The sequence below is a fragment of the Mycteria americana genome, chromosome 17 (assembly GCF_035582795.1).
Source record: "Mycteria americana isolate JAX WOST 10 ecotype Jacksonville Zoo and Gardens chromosome 17, USCA_MyAme_1.0, whole genome shotgun sequence".
NCBI classification, from domain to species: Eukaryota; Metazoa; Chordata; class Aves; order Ciconiiformes; family Ciconiidae; genus Mycteria; species Mycteria americana.
In genome coordinates, this window is record NC_134381.1 from 8,370,753 (window position 1) to 8,390,678 (window position 19,926).

The following is a 19,926-nucleotide window of genomic DNA, read 5'->3' on the forward strand; positions in this document are numbered from 1 at the left end:
TCCTGTCCCCATGGGTCAAATCTGGAGGGTGCCGCAGTCCCGAAAGGGATCCCCTCTGGCACAGACTGTAATTGGCGTTACCTGACAGGCCGCTAATGAGGCATGGTGACGTCTGGCTTTGCCACCCCATGGAGATGCCTCCACCGGGGTGTGCCCTTGGTCCAGGGGACTGGGCTGCCCCATGGCAGCAGGCAGGGACGGGACCCCCACTCGTGGGTGCTGGTGTGGAGGCGTTGGGGGGTGTCACAGACCCATGGCTCAGCCAGGAGTGGGGGAGCAGTGGGGTCCCCATAAATCAGTGTGGGGGGAGAAGAGGGTGCTGGGTCTGCCTTTCCTCCACCCCCTCTTGATTTTGGCGCTGCAGGAAAATTGGTGACCCCCACCAATTTAAGGAAAAACCCACATGTGGGGCATGAATCACCACGAGCTCATCCCCAAGGCTGAGAAATGGAGGACCTCAGCTCCAACCGTGCAGCCGAAGGTGCAAACCCCCCCCACCCCTGAAGCAACGGGGCCAGGGTGCATCCCACCGGAGGGGTCCCGTCCTGCCCGCGCCCAGGGTGGCCTGGGGGAAGCCCAAACCCCACAGCCCGGGCTCGCAGACGAAGCTTTCGACATTCCCAGCAGCTTCCACAAGATGGACCTCGGAGCGAGAGGAGGTGCCGGGCAGGGGGACCCGTCCCATTCCATCCCATCCTGTCCCATCCCATCCCGTCCCGTCCCGTCCCGTCCCGCCTGCTCCCACCATGCCATCCGGAGGAGGCTCAGAGCCCAGCCAGGCAAGCCCCGGCATGGCACGGCCTCCCGGGCTCTGCATGCTGGCCCTGCTGGGGCTGGGGCTGGGGCTGGGGGCAGGGGGCTCGCCTGCCTGCCAGGACCCCCGGGGCCAGCCCCGACGCTGCATGCCCGTCTTCGAGAACGCTGCCTTTGGCCGGGCCGCCCAGGCCACCAACACGTGCGGTTCCCCTCCCGAGGACTACTGCCTGCAGATGGGCGCTCGCCATGCCAGCGCCCTGTGCCACCGCTGCGACGCCACGGACCCCCGGCAGCACCACAACGCCTCCTTCCTCACCGACTTCCACAGCCAGGAGGAGAGCACTTGGTGGCAGAGCCAGTCCATGGCCTTCGGCATCCAGCACCCCAACTCCGTCAACATCACCCTCCACCTGGGTAAGTGCCGCTGGGAGCCCCCGTGGTGCCGGCGAGGGAAGCTGGCGGTGGGTGCATCAAGACCCGGGTGCGTGGCTGGGGGGAGGGATGCTCCTGCACCCTGCAGCTCTTGGTGCTGCTTTTGGGTTAGAGACGGGACCCTCCTCAGGGCTTTTAGGGGGTGCAAGGAGGGAGATGCCCTCTGCGAAGCGCTGCGGGGTCTCTTTTCAGTAGATCACTCAAAAGACCCAGGGAGGGTCTGCCCTGCCCAGCAGCCGAGCCCCGGTCCCCTGCGGGGTGAGGATGCCGGTGGCTGCGCCCGTCTGTGCCGCTTCCCAGCCAGGCGTGCCCGGGGTGTCTGCTCTCCCGCTCCCCCAAGGCTGCTTTTTACGGATTATGCAAGTTTGTGGAGCTGGAGGCAGGTGGGGGGAGGCACAGACCCCCCCACAAGAGCCTTGCCACTGGGGCGAGCACCGGGGGTGCCAAGCCCATGCCATTTCGCCCCTCTGCATTGCTGATGATGCCCGTTGTGTCTCAGGGGGACGGAGCTCTGCACACACCGTGCAGCCCCGGCAGGCTTCCCCAGCTGGGATCCGACCCTCTACATTTTAAATATTGTGCAAGCCGCCTGCTTGGAGAGTATTTAAACCCATGGGGCATGCCTGGCATTTTAAAAAGGATTTTTAACATTTTCCTGCCATCTATACTATCCTGGCTATTGACCAGCGCTGTAAAATCTTCATTCTCTGCTGTCTCCTGCCATCTGCATGCCGAAGGGGGGTAGCGGAGGGGCTGCGGTTGTAGCCGGTAAAGGGGACAGGCGAGCACCGGTGTGGCACGGAGCCATGTGCTGGTGGGACCCAGCGGCTGGAGTTGGGGTGACGGTGGAGGGTCTGTGTGTGCCCCGGCGGGGACGTGGGAGCTGCCCGGCTGGGCGGAGGTCACCGCTTTCCCAGCCCCCTGCGAGCGGGCGGACATCTGGTCCTCGTCCCCGGGCCGGGGCTGGGCTCCCCGCCGGGCATGAGAAGCGATGCCGGAGGAGCCTGCCAGCCCCACTCCCTGCTCCCGCTCCTGCCAGCCCCACGGGAGGGGATCTGCCGGCCCCTCTCCCATCTAAAGCAGGCTGTCAGATCACCCCAAATTCCTTCGTGTTTGAGCTGGAGCGTAGACAACCCGAATGCAACCCGCACGGCTGAACAAGCTGCCGCCGGTTCCTCCGGTGGCTGGTCCCCCCCAGCTGCAGGTGACTTCCAACCTGGATTTTCTTCCTTTCAGCCTCCGGCACAGGAAGCTGGTGGCCATCTCCGGGACAGCCAGGAGAGTTTGTGGCCACCAGCCCTGACTTGGCACGTGGATATGCGTGGGCTCCCCTGCACCCTGACGTGTGCAGCGGCTCCTTGCCCCAGCCCGAGCTCCCTGAGCCTCGGGGCTTGCTTCCCAGTCTCTGCCTTTCTCCTGGCTCTTCCCCAGCTCCTCTGCAGACCCTGCTGGACCCCACGCTCGGGTTTCCAGTGGAGTCTTGTCCAGTCCCCGTGACTGCCCTGCTTGTGTCTGTCTCCTGTTAACACATCCAAGGCCATAATGTTGCACCAAGCTCGTCTTCACCCCCGGTCCCTGCGTCCCTTCCTGAGCCGGAGCATCCCTCTGCAAATGTACCCTTGTTCCTGCATGGCTTGCATATCTTGCCATGCCAAAAAGTGCCATTTGGTGCCTGGCACATTGCTGTCAGACCTTTCCCGTGGCCGCCGGGCCCCGTTCTTGTCCCAGCTGCAGACCTTTTTATTGCTACCTTAATGCTTTCACTTGGGTTATGGAGGAAAAGTCCAACTGGCCCCTGCAGCCCCCCGGGACACAGCCCAGGACCAGTCCTCGCTCATGAGCTCCACCGAGTAATTGGGTTTTTTAACCCACATAGCGTGTCCCTGCCAGCCTGCTCGTCTTGCTCAGTCCCGAGTCAGACGTCTTGTAGGTTTTCCAGCGTGGTTACCTGGGGAGCTTATTAAATAAGATATCGAATGAGTTGCACAAGACCTGTGTTTACCTGCATGCTGTTGATTGGCGTTAATTAGATTATCCTCCTTTAAATCTCTCTTCTCTGCGAGGTTTCAGCCATGCCGTTACAGTGCATCGGACTCGGAGCGGATCGATAATCCTGAGCGCCCGTGGCCGTGCCCTGTCAGATGTCAGGGAGGAACCCAAAATATCCATAGGCTTGCAAAGGCAACAGGCACCGGGTAGCTCTCTGAATGCCAGCGGCACATGTCAGAATGTCTAGATCAGGCGATACCTGCATCTATGACTCTGACTCTGATTTTCCTGTGGGATGCGAGCCTGCGGCGGGCTCCCGGAGCTGAGGTTTGGGGGGGCCGGAGGTGGCTGGGGACCCGTAGGTGATGTGACCATCCCGCACGCTCCTCTCTCCTCTCCAAACTCCTTCGCCTGGAGTCCCCGGCGCGGTACGAGCTGCAGTTTGGGCTCTGTGGGAGGCGGGTGAACACATCGTTCAGAGGACAGCACAGCTGGGAGAGCATCCCAGGGTCCCCGTGCTGTCACCCTCAGCCGCCTGCACACCCGCCCGGTGTCCCCATCCCATGGCACACCTGGCTTGGGGACACATCACACCTTCCCGAGCAGGAAAGGGGAGCCAACCAGCCCCGGTTATTTTCTGGATTTTTTTTTTTTTTTTTCCCCCTAAGCAGAATTTGGCTGATTAAAAGGCCTGTCTGGGAAAAGCACGCGCTCCCTCGGCACGATTCCCTATGGCAGCGAGCTTCCTCCATCCCAGCTGCAGGGACCCCTCGGGCTCCCCCGGCCCAGCCGCCCCCTCCCCTCGCGCGGGGCCGCGTGGGGCAGGGGCTGTTTATTGACTCAGCGCCGAGCTCCCTTCCTCTCCCAGAGGAAACTGCGCCGGGAGGCGACGGCCCTGACCTCGCTGTTTTAGTAGACGTGCCCCCCGGGACCGCGCTGTCTGGGAACCGGCGCCTGCTGGGTGTCCCCGCCCCGGGGTGCAGGGCAGGGGCACCCCCGCTGTCACCAGCCCAGAGGGGTCCCAGAGGGAGGTGAATTTGGGCAGAGGCACAGGGGAGCGCGGCAGAGGTGGGACGGCCCGGTTGCAAGGTCTTCTTGGCCCTCATCATCTCCGAGTGGGCTGCGAGTGGGTCTGTCTCCCTGCCCGGGTGCTCGGCCGGGTGCTCCCCGCATCCCTGATGGGAGACAGCTGCTTTTCCCAGCACCGGTAGCCGGGTTGCCTCGGCTCCCCCACAGGAAAGTCACAGCACATATGCGACAGTATTCATATGGGCCCAATTAAAGGCTTGTTTTCCTAGTCCCGGAATAACCCTTCTAACATTCCCAACTCATTATCTTTTCAAATAAAGCCAAAACCTTGCAGCTAATTGTTTTGTGCTGTCAGGAACGGTGCTGTTATGGAGCAATCCAGTCTTTGAGCTGGTCCTTCATCTCTGGCAATTAAGCGGTTCTGATGTTCACTTTGGTGTTTTCTTTCCCCCCTTTTTGCTAATTCTTTCAAGCGCTTTCAGAGCTGTGCCGGCTGCCCCGGGGATTGGCAGCCTCTCTTTGTCTTTATCCCAGCAAAGACGGCAGCGATGCCGGGTCCCGGCACGTGGCTCCCCGGGAAGGGTTCGGCCTTGACCCTTTCCACCTCCCCATCCTTGTGGCACTGCTGCCCCGGGGATGCTGCTCGGCGCCGTGGGCCTGACTCTTCCCCACCGGCTGCTGGTTAGAGCCTGGCTTTGCAGCGGCTCCTCAGCCGTGCAACCCGCCCGGTGCATCCATGCAAGGGGTGTGTGGCTGCCCTGGGGCGAGAGCCAGTTCGGGGCTGATGGGGTTTGGGCTGCAGCAAGGTGGAGCGGGTTAAGGGCGGCTGGACGGGGATTTCTGCTTTGCATGAAAACGCTCCTCTTTTAGCTGTGGCGGGGAGAGGGGGACGGTGCCCACGGGGGGAGCAGGGGGATGCTGGCAGCCATGCAGGATGGGGCACCGGGATAATTTCAGCCCTGGTGCAGGCCGTGGTGCCCGTTGGGAAGCCGGGAGAGGGTGACAGCATGGCGGGTCTGTCCCCAGGCAAAGCCTACGAGATCACCTACGTGCGGCTGAAGTTTCATACCAGTCGCCCCGAGAGCTTCGCCATCTACAAGCGCAGCCGCGCCGAGGGGCCCTGGGTGCCCTTCCAGTACTACAGCGCGTCCTGCGAGAAGACCTACGGGAAGCGGCAGCGGCACTACCTGCGGCCGGGGGAGGACGAGCAAGTGGCCTTCTGCACCGACGAATTCAGCGACATCTCCCCGCTGAGCGGGGGCAACGTGGCCTTCTCCACCCTCGAGGGACGGCCCAGCGCCTACAATTTCGACGGGAGCCCCGCGCTGCAGGTGCTGTCAGGGCGGGAGCGGGGTGGGTGCATGGTGCCCCAGGACCGGGTGCGCTGATGCACCCGGGGTAAAAGCGCCTGTGATGCCCTGCACAACCCATAGGAAAAGGTGCACGATGCGTCCCGGTCGGGGTGGGGAGCTGGTGGCCCAGACCCCTCGCCAAGGCGCCTTCCCCGTGTCCCCTGCAGGAGTGGGTGACCGTCACCGACCTGCTCATCTCTTTGAACCGGCTCAACACATTCGGGGATGACATCTTCAAGGACCCCAAGGTGCTGCAGTCGTACTACTACGCCATCTCTGACTTCTCTGTCGGTGGCAGGTGAGGGGCAGCTGCGTCGGGGTGAGGGCAGGAGGGGGGGGACCTTCCCGGGGCCATGGGGCTGGGGCAGCTGCTCCCCACCCCAGTCTTGTTTTTGGGGCAAACCACTCGGATGTCGCTTCCTCCATCTGTAAACTGGAGCTGGCAGTGCAGCGACGGGTGATGAAACCTGGAGCCCTTTGAGTTGTGCACAAAGGAGGTCTTTTCCCCGCAAGCCCTCTCCATTTGCCACCAGCTGTATTTGCTTTGCCCCCTCCCAGCTCCATGGCTTTTAATGGCACTGGGGCTCGTGTTGCTCCTCCTGTGGCCCTGCTTGGTCCCTGGGCACAGCAAAAGAGGGGTCCTGGGGTGCCAGCGGAGAAATGCCCCGAGGCCACGGAGGCTGGCGGAGGAGCTTGGAGTCGGCATGGCCACGGCCCGAGGAGCTGGAGCAGCTGCTGGCGGGACGGGGGAGCGGATGTGGGACAGAGACGTCGGTGGCACCCACTCGGTGCTGCCCGTGGGCTGTGCTGCCCGTGCCCTTCCCGGGCTGGGGGGAGCGGGCGATATCTCCACCCTGGTGAGAGCTGCTTCCCCCCGGGCAGCGGGGCCAGGGCTGCTCCCAGCCGGCCGGCAGCCCCCGTCACTGTCATCTCAGAGCCCCGGGCCCCAGCAGCTGGAGCTGGTTAGCATCTCACACAGGCCACCCTCAGCGTGTGACCTCCCAGCTGGCTGGGCCAGGACCGCCTCGGGGACACAGCGGGCGGCCTCGATGCCGACACAGCCCGAGCCGCTTTCCGTCCCGCTCCTTGCCCCATGGCCGCCCCAGGCGAGCCCGCCCGCCGACGGGGCCGCGTGCTGCACAGCCCGGGCACCGTCCCGCTGCCGGCTGCTGCCCGTGCCGGTGCTCAGAGAGGCTCCTCTGCGCACCGGGGTCTTGCTGCAGGTGCAAATGCAACGGCCACGCCAGCGAGTGCGTGCCGGACGAGGCTGGGCAGCTGGTCTGCGTGTGCCAGCACAACACAGCCGGCACCGACTGCGAGCGCTGCCAGCCCTTCTACCAAGACCGGCCCTGGGCTCGCGGCACCGCCGAGGCCGCCAACGAGTGTCTCCGTGAGTATCGCCTGGCCTGGCTCCGTGGTCACGGTGTGCGGCCGGCCCCGATGGGCTGCGCTGGCGCTGCGTCGGCTGGTCCAGCAGCTCCTGCCCTTCCTGCACGGGTGGGAAGTGCCTGCTCCATTTTGCAAGGCTGCTCCAGGCAGGGAGGGAGGATTTACGTCCCAGGGCCCCCCTTCACAGCATCACCCCGAGGATCCCCTGACATTTCCTTACCCCATGAGTGCAGCCGTCTGCTCCGTGCACGGTGCTGCACCCACCTCCACTCCCGATGGCAGAGGCACTGCTGAAAGCTCACGCAGCTGAGCCAAGCAGCCCCCCTGGCTCATCCAGCCCCCCGGGGAGGTTGCTTTAACCCCTGGGTGAGCCCTGTGCCTCCCAGGTGCCGCTGAGCCGCAGCCGACCACCCTTCCTGCCCCCCGCAGCTTGCAACTGCAGCGGCCGCTCGGACGAGTGCTTCTACGACCGGGAGCTGTACCGCCGCAGCGGGCACGGGGGCCACTGCCGTAACTGCCGCGACAACACGGCCGGGCCCCGCTGCGAGCGCTGCCGGCAGAACCACTACCGCTGGGAGCAGCAGGCGGCCTGCCAGCCCTGCCACTGCCACCCCGCAGGTGCGTGGGGCTGTGCCGAGCCAGGTTCTGGTGCAAAACCCCTGCCCTGGCCAGGGCTCAGCTGGGAGGGATGGCTTCGGTCAGCTCTCCCTTGCCCGGGGTCTCCCCATCTCCCTCCGCGTCTCTCCCCGGCTGGGGCAGAGCCTCAGGGCTGGCCGGGGTCCCCGCAGGCTCCCTGCAACCCCAGTGCGACAGCTCGGGGACCTGCCTCTGCAAAGCCAACGTGACGGGCTGGAAGTGCGAGCGCTGCAAGGACGGCTACCACAGCCTCAGCGAAGGCGGCTGCAGGTGAGGAGGAGCCCGGCCCCAGGCAGGAGCAGCGGGATGGGACTGGGGCTCACCTCGCACCTTTGTCTCGCCCCATCCAGACCCTGTGCCTGCGACCCCGCCGGCAGCGTGGGCACCTGCGACCCCAACACGGGGCACTGCACCTGCAAGGAAAGGGTGGAGGGGCACTTGTGCAACAGGTGAGCGCCCTGGGATGGGGATGAGACCACGGCCCCTTTCCAGACTGGGATCAACGCCAGGGCTCGGTGGTCGGTGCAGGGCAGCCGTCTTCGCTCCCGCGGGTCATTGCTGCTTCCCCAGCCCCTACGCGTGACCCCTCGCAGGGGCTTTGCCATGGGAATCCTGCGGGGTCGCTCCCTGCAGAGGCCCTGGCTGGCGAGGCCGTGGGGCTGCATCCCTCCGGACCACTGGGACTGGGCTCACTCAGAGCTGCCACCAGTGTCCCCCCTGGGATGCTGCTGTGGTCCCCCACAGCTCTGCCTGCCCCATGCCGTGTGCTCCTGTTTCTTCCCCGTGCCCAGGTGCCAGCCAGGCTGGTTTAACCTGCAGCCCCACAACCCCGCCGGCTGCACCAGCTGCTTCTGCCACGGCCACTCCACCGCCTGCGCGGCGGCAGACGGCTACGAGGTGACCCACGTCCGCTCCGACTTCAGCCGAGGTACCGACCCCCCGGCCCCAGCTGAAACGGAGGGCACAGCTGCGCCAGCTCCAGCCAAAAAACTACGGCAGTTTGGGAAGGCCGGGGCTGAGCGTCCTGCTCTGGGGCTGAGCATCCCCCTTTGGGGCTGACTGGTGGTGATGGCTGAGGGCGATTTCTCTGGCTTGCCTCTGTTTTCCTGTTAAACCTCTGCTTTTGCCCCCAGCTCTGTGGGAACGGGCTCTCCCTGGCTCCCCGTGGCATCCCTCCATGCCGACCTGCTCCCGTCGGCTCAGGGAGGGCTGCAGGGCCAGGCACGGCCGTCCCACCACACCGGGGACTGCAGGAGCACTAAAAACCAGCTCAGAAAGATAAAAACTAGAAGGATGGAGCCTGGTGGGAACTTTCCCCCTTATCCCCTCCTCTCTCCATCCTCGGCTGGGACGGGGCGGCGCAGATGGGGGCTGGGGGAGCGGGATGGGGTGCTCTTACCCAGCTGCAGCCAGGGCCGTGCGTGGCAGGGCTGGATGCGTGCGGGATGTTTGGGGAAACCCTGCCATCTGCCGCACAGCCCGACGTGTGCAGCCCCGGCTGCGGGCGCTCTGCGGGCCCCGCCGCAGCCCCCGCTCGCTGGGACCCCCGCCTGCACCCCGGCAGGGTACGGGCACCCATCGCGGGCAGCCCGGCTCTCTGCCTTGCCTAGGGTGCACATGCCAGCGAGCAGATGGAGGCGAAGACGCCAGGCGCGGGTTTATCCTGATTGCCTTTAAACCACGCTGCCAATTGCTGTACTGCCGTAATGGCCTTGAAATGGAGCCAGGCTTGAAACCGTGTCTTTTTTTCCACCCTACATGCAGCCAATTTGGGGCTGCTCCTTTAGGGACAGATATTGCAGAGCCCTGGGCCGGGTTGCAAGAGGCTCAGCGTGGCCGGGCAGCGCGGGGCAGGGTGCAGCCACCCACCCTCCTACAGCCCCGCTCCTCAAAGCGCTCCCCAGTCTGCAGCTGAGCTGGATCAGCTGGAAGTTTCCTGTGCTGGGGGAAAGAGCCCAAATTTGGGATGATTTGATAATCGAGTGCAGCCCACTCGATAGCCAGGGAGAGATTTCCAAGAGTTTGTCCTGCGGGTGCCCTGGGCTGGAAGAAATAACTAACCCTGGGGAGTGGGGGGGAGTTTAACTGATTTCCGAAGGAAACCAACTTAATGCAATTACACCCCGTCTCTCCCTGGGCTTCCTGCGCTCTCCAGCCCACAGTAATGTTGGAACCGCAGCACAGGCAGGGGGGCAAAAGTTTAAAGATAATAATTTCCTCCAAATCTAAGAAAATAAACAGATGGGGGGGGGCGGCGAGGGCCGCTTTCCAGCGTGTGAGAGCCCGAGTGGAGCAGGGTACAAAGCGCTGGCCCCTTACAAGACCCTGGAGAGTCTCGGGAGGAGGGACAGAGCCCCCGAAAGCAGCACCCCGCTGTTGCTGGGCTGGCGGGGACTGGCTGCTCCCTTTGCCCGTGCACTGCTGCTGTGTGCCGTCACGCAGGGCTGGAGGGCTGGGCTGCCGCGGCTCCGGGCTCCGCGGACCTGACTCTGCGTTGGGCTGACGGGGAGATTGTCACCGAGTGGGACGGAGAGGAGCCGGTGGATTTTCTTGCACCAGGTATTGTGTGTGGCGGGTCCCTGGGGTCCTGCTCTGCCGTGGGGACCCCCTGGTGCTCTCGTGGGACATCCCACTGCTATGCCGGTGCATGAGGTGCTAGGCTCCATCCCGGAGCTGAGCGTGTTTCAATAACACGAGGCAGTGGGGGGGATTGGAGCGGTGGACCAGGACCCTGGGAGGGCAGGCTGGAGCTGGCCCTGCTCTAGGAGGGTGACCGTGGCTCCTGGTGACGCTGGTGGGAACAGGACCATGCTGGGATCCCCAGCAGAGTTGGTGCATCCATATCCTACAGATTTTCCTTCTCTTTCTCCTTGCAGAGAAGTTTCTGCAGAACCAGCGTCTCAGTTACGGGCAGCTCCTGTCCCTGCTGCTGGGAGTGGAGGGGAACGGGACGGGGATGGAGACCGGGGTGCCCCTGCTCCGGGTCCAGCTGGTGCTGGAGGGCGAGGGGATGGAGTTCACCATGTCCAACAGCAAGAGCCAGCTCCAGCGTGGAAAGCAGGCTGTCACCTTCAGGTACCTGTCACAGCGCTTTGGGGAACCTCAGCTGGGTTTGGGACACAGGGTGTCTGATCTTGCCTGGGCTGCCCTGTGCTGTGGGGTTCAGCCTTGCTCCCTGCCCCCCTCGGGGATTGAACTGTGCCCCCATCGCTGCGCCCAGGTCCCAGTTGGGGAGCCGAGCTGTCCTGCAGCACGCGGCTGTCAGGCTGGCCCTGTCCTTCCTCCCAACAGGCTGCACGAGGTAGAGGAGGGTGCAGAGCCTTCGCTGTCGGCCTTCAGCTTCCAGCGCCTGCTCTCTAACCTGACTGCCCTCCGCCTCCGCGTGAGCCACGGCCCCGTGCAAGGTGGGTGGCTCCATGCAACGTCCCCATGGGGACCAAGCTCGGATGGGGCTGGGGACATCGAAGCAGCATCAGGCTCTCAGGGACGAGAGGCATTGCAGGGGGTGTATTGGGGCAGGGTCTGGCTCCTCTCTGTGAACACTCCTGGGCTCTCCAGGAGGTATTTTGGGGTCTTCTACGCCTGTCTGGAGCATTTCCAGGCAGGACGGAGAGAGCAGGGCCAGGGGATGTGCCATCCCATTCGCACGCTGCTCTCCCTTCTCGCAGGCAGGCTGTCCCTGAGCGAGGTCCAGCTCACGTCCGCTCGCCCCGGGCCGGGGGCACGGGTGGGCTGGGTGGAGGAGTGCACGTGTCCCCCGGGCTACGCTGGGCAGTTCTGCCAGTCCTGCGCACCCGGCTTCAAGCGGGAGATCCCCTTCGGCGGCCCCTTCGTCAGCTGCGTGCCCTGCGCCTGCAACCAGCACGGGGACTGCCACCCCCTCGCAGGTGCGCACCCCCCGGCCCCTCCGCTTGCCCCATCGCTGCGTGCACGGGTGACAAATTCATGTCTTTGCTTGTTTCGGAGCGATGCTGGAAACCATCCGTGAGGTTGTGGTACCCAAAACTTGCAAGTTGAATTGCTTGGCTGGTTATAAGGACTGGGTTCATAACCGTAGAGACAGAGATAATTAGCGAACTGGAAGAACGGTGGTAATTTATAATGAGGGCCATCTTTCATGGTACTTTATGATCTTAAAGGAGGAGAAAGGAAAGGTGCTGGTCCTCAGTGGGCAGGGGAGGCAGGGGTCAGGGCAGGAGAGAGGCAGAGGGTTTTGCCAGGACGGGTCTCGCAGGCAGCATCGCTGCCCGAGGAGCGGAGCGGGACTGGGCACAGCCCACAGCCCTGGCGCCTGCAAACTGGGGGTGAACCTGAGCAGAGAAACAAGTAAAAGAGCCTGAAAATACAGCGGTGCCAGGCTTGTGGGAAGGCACCAGAGGAGCCGGGTCTCATGCTGCCAGCCAAGCCCCGCTCTGCCTCCAGATCCGGCTCAGAGGTGCGTGACTGCAGCAGGGACTGTGGCTTGAAGGGAGGAAAAAGCAACAGCAAAGCCTTCAGGGCAGCGTGGCTGTGTCTGGGGTGGTTCACGGGGTGTTGGCTCTCCTCTCTCCTGCCAGGCAAAGTGTCTGGATAGCTTTGCCTGGGGAAGAGGAGCAGGATTGCAAACCGCTGCCCTGCAGCTTGAGGTGGCTGTGTGAATCCAGCACCAGCCTCGCTGCTGTCAGCCCCGGGGAAAGGCAGATCAGAGCTGTGAGGGGCTCAGGAGATGCTGCCTTGCTCCCTGTCCACCCCTGCAGAGAGCAGCAGCTCCCATCGGCGCTGAAAAGAGCTTGGAAATAAGATGATGCATTTGGTACCCGGACGGAGCCCCTGGGGCTCCTCACTGCCGGCTCCCCTCGGTGAGGAGCGACAGCAGTGTATGGCCGGGATGGAAAGGGCTGGAAGAGACGTTGTGCTCAGCAAGTGCCCCTGCCCTGCCAGCGGAAACGCGGCAGCAGCTCTGCACACTCGCCTCTCGTCTCGCAGAGCCGGGGCTGGTGCTGCCGACTGCGCAATCCCCAGGGACAAGGCTTTTGATGTCCTGGCCCGGGTGCCGCCAGCCCGAGCCAGCCCGCACACTTCCTTTCGTTTATTTTTCCACTTCTTCCTGCCACCCGCTTTTCCTTTCTTTTCCATCGTCCGGCTCCGCCTGGATGTGGGGAAAATGGAAAAACGCCCATTCTCTCTTGCACAATCTGCCTGGTATGACCCGACCCCACAAATGATGGGGAAAAATCCTCCCCGTGGCTCCTTCTCTCTCTCCAGTCGAGCAGATCATCTGCCTGGAGGTGGGGGGTTCCTTGAGCATCCTTCCTCCTCCTCCTCCTCCTCCCAGCTGATTTTGGAAGGCCGTGACTCACCGGCTCGGCTCGCAAGGAGACGCTCGCACCCCGCTGCTTGTGTTTTCCATGACAGGCTGGAAACGACACGCCTCGTCGCTGAGAAATGTGTTGTCGATTATCGCAGGCGCCGACAGACTCCGTGCATGTTGACGGTGCTGCCTGCGTGTGCCAGCACCGCCTCATCCCCACGCTGCGGGGGAGCGCGGGGCTGGCCCCGGGGCCCCAGCGTCCGCTCCAAAACCTTCTCCCTTGAGCAAGGACGGGGCAGGGAGGGAAAATGTTCCGAGTCCTGGTTGGGGATGCGCAATCCCAGCGTGATCCCTTGGCTGGAGCTGTGCATCCCTCTCTGCACCCGCGGTGTGCCATGCTCAGCACTTGGCTTTCCATCCTTCCCGCGGTCCCTGCTGTTATTGGGGGCTGGGTTTTTGCAGACCCTCAGCTCTGTTTTCCTCCTCGCAGGGCACTGCCAGTGCTTGCACAATACAGAAGGTCCCTTCTGCGAGCGCTGCAGCCCCGGGTTTTATGGCAACCCCTTCGTAGGGCGCTTTGATGACTGCAAGCCATGCCCCTGCCCTGGCCACTCGCCCTGCACCGAGGTGCCCAGCAGCGGGGAGGTGGTCTGCACCCACTGCCCCCCGGGGCAGAGAGGTGAGGCTGGGGGTGGGTGGGCGAGGGGGCCACGGGCAGCACCGGCACGGCCGGACCCTCCCCACCTTTTCGCCTTCCCCAGGAAAACGCTGCGAGCTCTGTGACGATGGGTTTTTTGGGGACCCCCTGGGGCAGAGAGGCCCCGTGCATCCCTGCGTCCCCTGCCAGTGTCACGGGAACGTGGATCTCAACGCCGTGGGGAACTGCGATCCCGTGTCCGGCCGGTGCCTGCGCTGCCTGTACAACACGACGGGCGAGCACTGCGAGAGGTGTCAGCCAGGCTTCTACGGGGACGCGCTGGCTCCCGACCCTGCTGGGAAGTGTGCGCGTACGTACAGCCCCGGGGGCTGGCCCTGCTCCCCTGGGTCCCGCTGCAGCCAAAACCCTCCCAGCGGTGGAGGCAGAGGGTGGAAAGGGGATGCCCAGTGGGTTTAGGGGCTGACTGATGGGCTGGGTTGGCCCCAAATGCTCAGGAATGGCCTTTGCCCCCTCTCTCCGCTGCTGTCCTGCCCTGGAGATATCCTGGTCTGCAGGGTCTCAGCCTCTTGGAGTCCTGTTTGATGGGGGGGGACATGGCCCTCCACATTGTGGGGGGCTCAGCCCCGGTGCCCCATTCCCGCCGTCCCATCTGCCAGCCCCGTGCCGGGATGTAAGCGGTATTTTGTCTCCCATAGCTTGTGATTGCAACCCGGACGGCTCAGCCCCGGGGCTGGAGGGCTGCGATCCCAGCACGGGCCAATGCCACTGCCTCCCGCACGTGACGGGCAGAGCCTGCGGGCTCTGCCAGCCTGGCTACTACGGCCTGCAGCCCGCTGTGGGGTGCAAGAGGTATGTGGGGCACGTCGTGGGGCTGCGAGGGGACAGCTGTGGCTCTGCGTCCCCGGCTCTGGTCTCTGCTCTTTGCACCCGTTGCTCGCTCATCGCCCTCCACCTCTCGGTGCCAGCTGCGAGTGCCACCCGACGGGGTCGCAGGAGAGCGGGTGCCACGCGCTGACGGGACAGTGCTCCTGCCAGCCGGGCGTTGCGGGGAAGCAATGCGACCGATGCCACCATGGCTTCTTCGGCTTCTCTGCCAGGGGCTGCCGAGGTAACGGGGACAGGGACAGCGCCTCGGTCCCAAAACCGGGGCTGGCAGCTGCAGCATGATGCCTTTCTGCCACTGTTGCAGCCTGCAACTGCTCCCCGCTGGGTTCCGTCACCCCGCAGTGCCACGAGAACAGCACCTGCCTCTGCCGCCCCGGCTTCGTGGGCTACAAGTGCGACCGGTGCCAGGCCAACTTCTTCCCCGATCCGTCGAGCTCCCGCTGCCAGCAGTGTCCTGCCTGCTATGGGCTGGTGAAGGACGAGGTACGGCCCGTGCCCTGCCGAGGGGGGCACAGCACCCCGGCCCCCACGCTGCCTCACTGTCCCCCCGTGTCTCGCCCGCAGGCTGACCGGCTAAAGGCCAGGCTGCAGGAGATGGAGGAAAGGCTGCAAAACCCAGGCTGTGACGCCCACCCGGGCCAGTCACCCATGCTGGGAGATGCACCCCGGGGAGACGGGCTGCCCAGCCCTCACCTCCTGCAAGGTTTGGGGACACCCCTTCCCTGCACCATGGGGGGAGCCCCAGGTCACCCCTCTGGGGACCCTCTGCTCCCGCAGGGTGCTGTGACATGCTGGGTGGGTGTAAGGAGATCCCAGGTCAGCACGGGTGTGGGGTGACCAAGATGGGGAGGGCAGCCGGGGGGGGCATACCTTTTTGCATAGGACAGAGCACCACAGGGATGCTTGCACCCATGAGGTTCTGGAGCAGCTGGTGATAGGCATTACTGGGGGCTGAGCATTGACACACGGGGTGCCCTTTGGGTGCTGCACCCCTGGGTCCCTCCTGAGCATCCGGGAGGGACCGTCTTCCGCTTTCATTAGCAGGCAGAATAGGGGGTGCTGGGCTATGGGGCAGCCCCACAGGCAAGTGGGGAGCCCCGAGCACCTCCGTGGGCAACGAGCAGCTGCTTGTGCTGCCCACAGGTGCCCGGGCTGCCCTCTCGGCGCAGGTGGGGCGGCTGGCAGGGGCGCTGGGCACCGCACGGGGCCGTCTCAGCAACGCCAGCCAGGCCACCGGCTGCTCCGGCCACGGACCCCCCAAGACCTGCATCCTGCTGTCAGAGATCGGGGCCGTGCTGCAGTCGGCGCAGCGGGAGATCCTGCACGCTGCGGACACCCTGGCTACCACGGTGCGGGCTCCCACCGGCCCCGGGCTCCTGAGGGGGCTGGTCGCCATCCTGGGAGGCAGTGGGATGTGCAGGACTGGTGGGGTGGGATGTGACCGGCACCGCGGGTGAGTGGGAAAGCCGAGGGTCCGCGTGGGTATAGCCCTGCTCGCAGCTAAGTCAAGAGGAGCTATTTCCCTTGCTCACTCTTGTTTGCAAACCTCCTCCAGCCCTTCGGGAGGTTCTCATCGGTGCTGGGCTGGTGGGCTCCAGGGGTCCCTGCTCCCCTCCGGGGCCTCACTGCTGCTGCTTGTGTTTCAAGGAGATTCCCCAGGAAATCCCTCAACAGCCCACAAACTGGAGCCGCCGGGCGCTGGAGGCGCGGGAGCTGGCCGAGAGGTACACCTGCAAGTCCCGCACCATGGGCTGTATCAGCCAGGACAGCCGCTGTGCTGGGACCCTCCTTCCCTTCCTGGCTCTCTGCTCCTGGCTGGCAGTGACGGATGGAGACATGGGAGCCCTGAGCCTGGGCTTCGTGATCCCAAATTGCAGAGGGTCCGCCTGAGCCTGACCCTGTCTGATCCCGGCATGCGCAGGCAGAGGAGGCTGCCTGCCCGGCTGGGGCTGTGGGATGGCCACTCCTTTCCCAGGAGGCTGATCCTAATATCATCTCTCTTCGTGTCCTTGTCCCTGCAGCCACGAGGACGCCATGGCGCAGGTGGAGGCGGTGGTCAGGAGAGCACTGCATGCCTCCAATGCCAGCTCCAAGTTCCTGCAGAACCTGCTGGAGGGGAACGCGATGCAGGAGGTGCAGCGTGAGCTGGAGGCCGGGTGAGGGGCTGGCAGACATGCGGGGCTGGCAGCAAGGCGGGGGCTGGCAAGGCACCGCAGCCCCTTGTCTCTGGCCAGATCCCTGTTACAGGACTCGGTCATGGTGGTTTAGCACCTGCCCAACAGGGACGTGACTGAGTCCCGTCAAACTCATTGCACCACAGTGTTGCAAAGCGGAGAGCCAGGGTGCTCTGTGCTGGGGGTGTTTCGTGCCCTTTCGCCCAGCGTTTCCCCGTACATCCGTGTCCGGGGCCAGGTCCCAAGCCATCATCTCCAGCCTTTGAGGGACTGGAGGGCCCCGGGTGACTGTGGCATCCTGTCCACGTAGGTACGAGGAAATCCAGCGGGCGCGGGAGGAGCTGGGCGCTGGCGTGGCGGAAGCCAGGAGAGCTTTCGCAGCCGTGCAGCAGGCAAACACAGACATGGCCGAGAAACTTCTGCAGGTGGCTGCGCTGGGGCAGGTGAGCAGCGTCCAAGCTAAGGCTCCTGCTTGCATCCCTACTCCTAGCTTTACTCGTTGGGCAGCGCTGCCTCCCGAGCTGGGAGATGCTCTCATGGAGCCTTTGGCATCCCTGACCCTGCAGCAGGCACTGCCGGCGCAGGCTGGAGCCCTGGCCCAGGACCTGGCAGCGCTGGAGCAGGCAGCGGAGGCACAGGAGCCATCGGCTCGGCAGGCCGTCGAGGCGTCCCGCGCTCTGGCAGCCCCATTGCACCAGCAGCTGCAGAGGACTCGCGGCTTCGAGCAGGTAATTGCTGCTGGCTTGCGTGGGGTGTCCCTGCAAAATAAGTGATGGGAACCCCCTGTTCCAGACAGAGCTGTCGGCGTGCCAGGTGCATCCCTCTCCTGCCTCCCGCCCAGGGCGCAGGGGGGTGGGTGAGTCCCAGCCCCTGTGCTCCAGCGACCGGAGGGGCCGTGCCTGCAGCCAGGGGGTTGGGAGCAGTTGCTTTGGGAGACATCTCCCCTCGGGCTCCTGGATCTCCCAAAGAGCTCGCCCGCCAAGCGGGAGCAGGCTGGGTCCCACGTTTCCCAGCTGGGTGCAGCTCTTTGCCCCAGCCTCACTCCTGCTCTCCTCTGCCCAGCTGCGGGACCGGGCTGGCTCTGCCCACAGCACAGCCACCTCAGCCGTCTCACATGGAAAAGCCGTGCTCTCTGATGCAGAGTCTCTCCTGGCCAGCTTGGAAGGTAAAAGGCACCGGCCAGAGCATCTCTGGCCACAGCTCAGCTCTCACCACTCTGGCTCTGGATGCCAAGGGGAGAAAGAGCCAGTTCGGTGACAGCCAGGTTGTCCCCGCAGGCATGACGAAGGTGCTGGGGCATCGGAAGGGCCGGGCTGCCCTGAGCAGGAGGATGACGCTTGTGCGGGACAGGGCGATGGCGGAGGCCCAGAGGAAGATTAAACAGGCAGAGAAGATGCTGGGGAACTCCTTGTCCATCTCCACCGCAGCCGGGAGGATGGCTGGGGAGGCTGAGCAAGTCTCTGGGGAGAGTGCCAAGGTCTGAGCGGAGGGATGTGGGGTGCGGGGAGCCTGTGCCGGGCTGTGGGGCATAGCCAGGCTGGCAACCATCACAGGCAGAGCCCAGGCTGTTGCAGGCAGGGCCACAGGGCTCCCAAATACAGCTTCTGCTGCCCCTCCAGCACAGCCCATCCTTGTCTGCGAGCAGACTGGAGGCATGAACCCGATCAGGGCCCCAGCCTGGGACCCAGCCATGGTCACCCTGCATGTCCCCAGATGACTGTCCCCATCTCCATCCCTTTGCAGAGGGCACACGCTGTGCTGCAGGAGAGCAAGCAGGCCCGCAAGCACGCCAGCCAGCTTGCCACGCGTGCCAATGAGACCCGGCGGGAGCTCTCCCGGCAGGAGCATGTGGCTGAGAAGCTCAGGGGGGACCTGGAGGAAGCACACCAGGTGAGTCGGGTCCCCTCAGACAGCTTGTGTACTCCAGAGCCTGGAATGGGCTTTGCCCATGGCCCAGAGCATAGGGAGCAACCAACCATTTGGGCTCCACTGTACAGGGAATCCCTTGGGGCTGTTCCTGGGATCCCCTCCCCTCTCCTGTCCAGCCACGGGTCAATGATGTCCCTGATCTGGGTGTCTGTCTGTGTTGGAAGGTGGGGACAGAGGTGAGTGAGATGGCAAAAAGTCTCCAGGAAGCCCGGGGCTCGCTCATCTCGGACATCGAGACCCTGAACGACCTGCTGAGCAGTCTAGGTGAGACCCGGACGGGAGCAGGGTGCAGGCTCCCAGGGAAGGGCCAGGCTGTTGGGGGCTGGGGCTCTCCTGCTCGCTGGTGCTGGGTCTCCTGCTCGCTGGCCATCGGGGCTGAGCTGGGTGCCCTTCGGCTGAGATCGCTCAGGGTCTTAGCAAAGCTTCTTGAGGGCTCATGTCTCAAGTAAAGCCCTTGTGCAGAATGAATTGGGGCTTGCTGAATGTGTGTGCTCATGCCTGGTGTGGGGACACTGATCTCCCTTGGCATCTCCAGGAGGAGCAGGGCTGGGTCAAGGGCTCAGTCCCTTTGGAGCCGAGGGAGGTGCTGGGCTGGGTTCACTCCTTGCTGCTGGTTGGGTTTGCTCCAGCTTCTCCTGCTTTGATCATCTGGGTATGTTTCTGAGGACTCCTGTGTCCGAGAAGTTTTGCAAAGGGGTGGAAATCATCACCCATCTGTAAGAGAGAGCCGTGCCCAGGCCCTCCCTGGAGCCACAGTCCTATTTGCTCGTCTGTGATCACTGGGAAGCTGCAATGGCTCCATGCCCCGCTGCACCCACTCCCTCCAGTTTACCGGGTGCTGAGGGTCTGAGCCTCTGGAGCATGTCAGAGCCTCTCCTGCCCGGCTCTCTGCCTCTGATCCATGTCCTCTCCCCTTGCCCAGGCAACCTGGAGCAGGCGGCGCAGGTGGAGGCTGTGCTGAGCGCCGGGCGGCTGCAGCTGGAGCGGCTGTGGCTGCGCCTGGCCGCGTCGGGTGCCCTGGCCGGCCAGCTCAGCCTGCTGCGGCAGGAGGCGGCGCGGCAGCAGGAGAAGATCCAGGCGTTTGAGAGCGACTTGGCCGAGATCCGGGCTGACAAGCAGAACCTGGAGGACATTTTGCGGAGCCTCCCTGAGGGCTGCTCGAAGTGGCAGTGACAGGTCCCTGGCCACTGCCCCATTACCTCCGTGTCCCCCCCCATAGGGAATGGCAGAGCGAAGGACACCCTGCGTTCACCAGCATCAGTCCCTCCTGCTGCTCTTCACACTGCCCTCCGTGCAACGTCACACCCCAGGTCCTTATCTGCACCACTTCAGGCTCAGCATCCACTCTGCGTCACGACTTCAGCCACCAGCTCTGTCCTTGGGACAAGGGGACAACCAGCTACCAGG

The 19,926-nt window shown here is 64.3% G+C and overlaps 1 protein-coding gene across 1 annotated transcript; it reads left to right on the forward strand.

The window, feature by feature from the left end:
* The first annotated feature begins 791 nt into the window (after positions 1–791).
* Positions 792–19,692, forward strand: LAMC3 (laminin subunit gamma 3). Its single transcript, XM_075519690.1, has 28 exons — positions 792–1,170; positions 5,233–5,537; positions 5,726–5,856; positions 6,782–6,948; positions 7,377–7,565; positions 7,736–7,853; positions 7,934–8,032; positions 8,375–8,511; positions 10,026–10,142; positions 10,460–10,658; positions 10,875–10,987; positions 11,252–11,470; positions 13,364–13,552; positions 13,635–13,880; positions 14,227–14,380; positions 14,497–14,639; positions 14,721–14,899; positions 14,981–15,119; positions 15,560–15,765; positions 16,064–16,140; positions 16,438–16,572; positions 16,901–17,033; positions 17,157–17,318; positions 17,653–17,755; positions 17,868–18,067; positions 18,334–18,480; positions 18,684–18,783; positions 19,442–19,692. Exons 1-28 carry the CDS (start codon positions 792–794, stop codon positions 19,690–19,692), a joined length of 4,737 nt encoding a protein of 1,578 aa, XP_075375805.1.
* The last annotated feature ends 234 nt before the right edge of the window (positions 19,693–19,926 follow it).